Below are 6,357 nucleotides of genomic sequence, written 5' to 3'. Positions count from 1 at the left end.
GGCCAGGAGCGGGGCCCACACGCAGGGGCAGAGCTGGGACGGAGGCTCTCATTTCCTCACCCAGCACTTCTTCTAAGCAAGACATGAGCGGGCTGAGACAGGAGGAAAGAAGTCCTTGGGTTCTTTGAGTTTGAGTTCAGTTTTGTCTGAGGCACCCTGGAGTCTGGGAGGAAAATGCAGCTTCCAGAAAGGGCCTGGGGGTTCTGAACAGGAGGGCCCGGCTGCAGACCGAGGTGGGCCCCATCTCTCTGGCCATCTGGCTCCTTCCCGCCGTTTCTGGGTCCTCCGGGCTCCTCTGTCTGCCTGGGTCTGTTTCTCCAGCCAGATGTTGCTGAACCCTGCTCCCCTGGCCCCTCTGTCTCCTGATCGTGCCAACCCTGTCTCATGTGCTTCCTCTCCTGATCCCATCTCTCCAGATGCCTCCGACCCCAGAGCAGCCCTCTGGGCACATGGAGGGGCCGCCTGCATCAGAGGCCTCCTCATGGCCCCCGCTGCCCTGCGGGCCCTGTGTCCCCATCATGCTGGCCCTGGCCGCCCTGGCTGCTGTCTTCCTCCTGACCACAGCCGTGTTGGCCGAACGCCTGTTCCGCCGCTCCCTCCGCCCAGACCCCAGCATCTGCGCACCCACCCTGGTCTGGCGCCCAGGAGGAGAGCTATGGATTGAGCCCACGGGCACCCCCCGAGAGCGCTCCGAGGATTGGTATGGCTCCGCGGTCCCCCTGCTGATGGACCGGGCCCCAGACCCACCCACCCAGGGGGGCGCCTTGGAGGCACGAGTGACAGCCCCACCTGCCCCTTCAGCCCCATACTCCCCTCCCAGCTCCTTGGTCCCCCAGACCCCACCAAACGCCCCAACCCGTAGCACCTTCTGGAGGCCCCAGGTCTGGGAGGAGAGGCCCCACACCCCAGGCCTGGTGAGCTGGGCTGAGCCCGAACAGAGGCCAGAGGCCAGTGCATATCCAGGGAGCCCCCAGGCCCCGAGGCTGCGGCCAGGAAGCCCCAATCCTGAGTGGGGCCTCCAGCCTCGGGTCACCCTGGAGCAGATCTCAGCTTTCTGGAGGCGTGAAGCCCGGACCAGCGTGAGTTTCTGAATCCCCAGGGCCTGGAGGACTGGCCTCCCAGAGACCCCTGGGGGAGGCCCAACCTCAGAGGGATCCTAAGACCCTGAGGCTCCTGAGAACCTGAGCTGACAGCTGAGGCCCCGGGAAAGAATGCCCCTCCCAGGCCTTTAACTTCTGGGTTTCCGTTCCCCTGGATCTGGGCCTGGGCAACCTGGGTGTGGACAGAGCCTGCGCTGCGGGGCCAGCTCAGAGGTGCCTTTGCTTATCTGCCCAGGGCGGTGGCTTAGAGAACTGGAGTTGAGGCCACCTCTGGGCCAGAAACTGCCACGATCACATTCCAGATTAAGAACTCAAGGTGGGCTTCCCTGGTGGCGCAGTGGTTGGGAGTCCGCCTGCCGATGCAGGGGACACGGGTTCGTGCCCCGGTCCGGGAGGATCCCACATGCCGCGGAGCGGCTGTGCCCGTGAGCCATGGCCGCTGAGCCTGCGCGTCCGGAGCCTGTGCTCCGCAATGGGAGAGGCCACAGCGGTGAGGGGCCCGCATACCGCAAAAAAAAAAAAAAAAAAGAACTCAAGGTACCAGACAGACAGGAAATAGCATCAGCGCCGCGGCTCCCACCCTCCTTCAGTGTGGACCTAAGATGCCGACATTGGAGTGAGGGTCCTGAGGATGCTGAAGAACAGAGCGTGGTGATGACAAGTGTCAGCCGTGCTAGCAGGAGATGACAGGAATTCAGCTTCCCAGAGCCACACCCTCCCTCCAGAAAAACACATGCAGAGAGGTCAAGGTCAGGCAAAAGAGCATCTTATTACATATAAACTGTGGCTTTGACCCCCACCTCGCAACAAGAGGCCATCTCTTGCCTGCACCTGGGACCCGGAGTCGCAAAAGGCCGGTGGGCAGCATGTCCTCTTGAGGCCGCCGCGTCTCAGCCCTCTGGATCTTACCCTTCCACGGTGAGGGAAGCCCAAGCCAAGGAGATCTGAGTTTGATCCGGTGTGGAAAGGAACATTCTCCCAGAACGTGGCCCCTGGCCGTCTTCCCTCCCAGCTTCTTGGAGTGGTCCAGAGAGACAGAGTTGCCCCAAGACAGGCTTACTTATGTTGCTCCACCCCACAAAAATGGAGCCCCAATATCTGTATCAGCTGACCTCCCCTCTGGGCGCAGAGCCAGGTGTTGGGGGTAGGCGAAGGAGTTTCCATTCGCTGGGCTCTGACTTCTCAAACCTTAGTCCTGAATGTTAGGATTTTGCCATGTCAGTTACCACCTGTACTTTATATTTTTCTTTAAATTGGTTTACCATTTGCTTAATAAATTCATTTTACAAGGAATCTGTTTTGTATCACTTCTGTAAATGGAAAACCAAGTATCACTTGTCAGAAATAGAAGGTAAAACATGGAAATAAATACAGTGTAAACAAAGGTATATAGTTCTAAGCAGACATTGTTTCCTGCTGGAGGCATCGACCCAGAGATCTGCTCTTCTTTGTCAAAAGGCTCAGCAAGTATTAGGAAAGTGTTAGACATTCCGGTGCCACCCTGAGACCACCCTTGAGAAGTGCTGTGATGGATGAGAGCTCTGCATGGGGAGCAGCCATCCTGTGCTACTTAATGCTGGCCAGGAACTCCCCCGCCCCGCCACCAAGTTCACCCACACCCCGGAAATGCTGTCAGGCAGAGGCCAACACTCTGCTCTTCCTCCTCAGAGGGCCAGAGAGCACCTGGGCCTGGACCTCCCTTCTCACCCCTTGGATGCCAGGAGTTGGACTAGCAGCCAGGGCTTTAGAAGCCCCCTGGCTGAGGGACATCCACCCCCCCACCCCCGGCTGCACTCATCCAGCCTGTGTTCCCAGCATCTTCCCTGAGCCAGGCCCTGAGGAGGGAGGAATCAGACCTGGCCCCCGCCCTCAGGGAGATCTCAGTCTCTCTAGTGGCAGGGGTGGGGGTGGAGGGAGGTGAGATAAGACAGGAAGACATAACTGATACAAGATCAGGGCTGCTGTCCCACCTCTGTCACTCACAAGCCAGGTAACTATGTCACTTCTCGTTGTCACCGTTAGCTGACAGGACTGGGTTGTGGGGACTCTGCCCAGGAAGTATGAACAGTCCCTCAGGGACGCAGAACAGAGATACCACGCTCAGAGCTTAGAGGCCTGCATGCCAAGGGCTCAGCAGAGGCAGGATGGTGGGGAAGGGACACCAGGGACAAGGCCCCAGTTCTCTATCTGGTTCTATCACTCACTCTTGGAGAAAAGTACTTTTTGTATTACTGGGCCTCACATTCTTTCTCTTTACAAAAAAAGAGTTGAAAGTTGAACAGATGCTCTCTTGGGACTTTTCTAGCTGTGACATCTAAGGATACAGTAAGATGAAAGATGGATACCTACTCCCATGCATGGATGAATGTGATCTCCCTGAGGCAAAGTCCAGCTTGCTGTCCCCAAAGTCACCTTTATATCCCCAGACCCAGAACAGGATCTAAAACACAGCAGGAGCCCAAAGAAAGGAGAATGAATGAATAAGTAGACGGATTCATAGATATATTTGTTTTACCCTTTCTCCTCTTTATTTTAAACATCTCCTCTTCATTTTGAACACCATCTTACTGGAACGTCCCTGGTGGTCCAGTGGTTAAGACTCCATGCTTCCACTGCAGCGGGTGTGGGTTCAATCCCTGGCTGGGGAACTAAGATCCCACATGCCTTGGGGTGTGGCCAAAAATTAAAAAAAAAAACACAAAACACCATCTTATCACTTTCTCATGTTGAGTTCTTCCTTTATGCTTTTTGACGTTTAAAACGCACTTCCTGGGGCTTCCCTGGTGGTGCAGCGGTTGAGAATCTGCCAGCTAATGCAGGGGACACGGGTTTGAGCCCTGCTGGTCTGGGAGGGCCCCACATGCCGTGGAGCAACTAGGCCCGTGCGCCACAACTACTGAGCCTGCGCGTCTGGAGCCTGTGCTCCGCAACAAGAGAGTCCGCGATAGTGAGAGCCCTGCGCACCGCGATGAAGAGCGGCCCCTGCTTGCCACAACTAGAGAAAGCCCTCGCACAGAAATGAAGACCCAACACCGCAAAAAAATTAATTAATTAATTAATAAACTCCTACCCCCAACATCTGAAAAAAAAAAAAATGTACTTTCTGGGCTTCCCTGGTGGAGCAGTGGTTAAGAATCTGCCTGCCAATGCAGGGGACATGGGTTCGATCCCTGGTCTGGGAAGATCCCACATGCCGTGGAGCAATGAAGCCTGTGCACCACAACTACTGAGCCTGAGCTCTAGAGCCCGTGAGCCACAACTACTGAGCCCACGTACCACAACTACTGAAGCCTGCCTATCTACAGCCCGTGCTATGCAACAAGAGAAGCCACCGCTTGCCAGAGCTAGAGAAAGCCTGCGCACAGCAACGAAACCCAACGCAGCCAAAAATAATAAATAAATAAATTTTAAAAATAAAATAAAATGAAACGCACTTCCTGTATGGTCCTTTACCCAATAATTCTGGAGTTCCAAGTTCTAGGGTGTCTGCTCACTCTCCTTTGTGACAGATGGCTTCCTCTTGTTTTCTAAGTTGGGGCTGTGAACTCAGCTTCAACAGGGCCTTAGTAAGAATCCAGGTGACTAGTTCCAGGGTGTCTCTCTAGCGAGCTTCTGTGTTTGCTCCTGCCAAGGATGCTCCAGGGGAATAACCAACCCTGGACCACATTATTTGTTCATTTTATTTGGGCTTCCAAGACTATGCAAGTGGTGTAAATTTGAACGCCAAATTTAAATGAGGGCACACCTTTGGTTATGAATTCTCAGGGGAGACTTTCTATTGCCTCTAGATCTCAGGGTGAGACCCACGAGGTTCTTTTGTGCTTTATGGGCTGATGGAAAGATTTTTTTTTCCCTAATCTGCTTTTCCACTGAGGGTTGCCACCCTTTAAGGGGCTGAGCTGTATATTAGGGTCTCAGTTTTCAACGCCCCAGGTAAGGCCTCCAAAATCTCCGTGGATATAAAACCCAAACCCTTCATTTTGCCAAGATCTACAACTGCCCATGAGCTCCCTTAGCTTTGGTTTTCAATTTACCTCTTCGTGTGTGGCTCCAGGGATTCCCCTTAGTTTCTTGAAACCCAGCTGTGCTTTGTAAAGGATGTTTGCTTGATTTTATGTAGCATTTCTAGATGTTTCACAGCAGGGATGTGTTGTCAGGTTATACCATCCAAAATATCACAAAAAACAGATGATTTCCTCTATAACCAAGTTCAAATCTTTGCAGCCAAACTTCTGGAAAGAGCTGTCTGTCCTAGCAGTCTACATTTTCTCATCTTCCCATCACTCTGCAACCTGCCACAGGCTTCTATACACTTCCTGCACTCTCTAGAAACTGCTTTCCCCCAAATCATGACCTACACATTTTAATCAAAGGATACCGCTCAGCCTCCTGTGGGCAGCATTAGACGTTTTGATTCTTTTTTTTTTTTTTTAACATTTTGGCCACACCATGCAGCATGTGGGATCTTAGTTCCCGACCAGGGATTGAACCCACGGCCCCTGCAGTGGAAGCACTGCACCACCCACTGGACCACCAGGGAAGTCCTGATTCCCTTTTTGACATGTGCTCTTCCCTTGGCTTCTGTGACTCCACGTACATCTGAATTCCCTTCCCTCTTTCTGCCATCTTCTCTGATTCTTTTGCTCTCTGCCTTCTTCAGCCTTTGCTTTCCCTGGACACAGTCTTCCTGGGCAATCCCACTGACACCCATAGCTTCAGCTCCTGGCCTCCCTGATGATCCCCAAGTCTCTGCCTCTGACTGTGGCAGATATGGTCCTCCTACAGACATCCTGCCATTATTCTAAAGTAATAGTACCAGTGAGAGAGAAAACAAGATGATTAACTAAAAGATTATCTCAGGGAGTTCCCTGGTGGCGTAGTGGTTAAGAGTCCGCCTGCCAATGCAGGGGACATGGGTTCGAGCCCTGGTCTGGGACGATCCCACATGCTGCGGAGCATCTAAACCCGTGCACCACAGCTACAGAGCCTGCGCGCTAGAGCCCGTGTGCTACAACTACTGAAGCCCGTGCCCCCGTGCTCTGCAACAAGAGAAGCCACCACAATGAGAAGCCGCTGTACTGCAATGAAGAGAAGCCCCCGCTCATCACAACTAGACAAAGCTCGCGCACAGCAACGAAGACCCAATGCAGCCCAAAACAAATAAACTTATTTAAAAAAAAAAAAAAAGATTATCTCAGAACCTCTCCACAGTCATCCTTGATTACAGAGTCAGTATTTACCCCAGTATTAAAACACG

The 6,357-nt window shown here is 53.2% G+C and overlaps 1 protein-coding gene across 1 annotated transcript; it reads left to right on the top strand.

Moving 5' to 3' along the window:
* The first annotated feature begins 416 nt into the window (after positions 1–416).
* Positions 417–1,091, top strand: C15H16orf54 (chromosome 15 C16orf54 homolog). The gene has a single exon (XM_065893624.1). It carries the CDS (start codon positions 417–419, stop codon positions 1,089–1,091), a length of 675 nt encoding a protein of 224 aa, XP_065749696.1.
* Positions 1,092–6,357: the final 5,266 nt, after the last annotated feature.

The sequence above is a fragment of the Phocoena phocoena genome, chromosome 15 (assembly GCF_963924675.1).
Source record: "Phocoena phocoena chromosome 15, mPhoPho1.1, whole genome shotgun sequence".
Classification (NCBI taxonomy): domain Eukaryota; kingdom Metazoa; phylum Chordata; class Mammalia; order Artiodactyla; family Phocoenidae; genus Phocoena; species Phocoena phocoena.
This window is presented reverse-complemented; position numbering and strand designations above follow the sequence as displayed.

Excerpts from the sequence above, each read along its gene's own strand:
- C15H16orf54 (XM_065893624.1), top strand. The coding sequence starts at position 417 with ATGCCTCCGACCCCAGAGCAGCCCTCTGGGCACATGGAGGGGCCGCCT.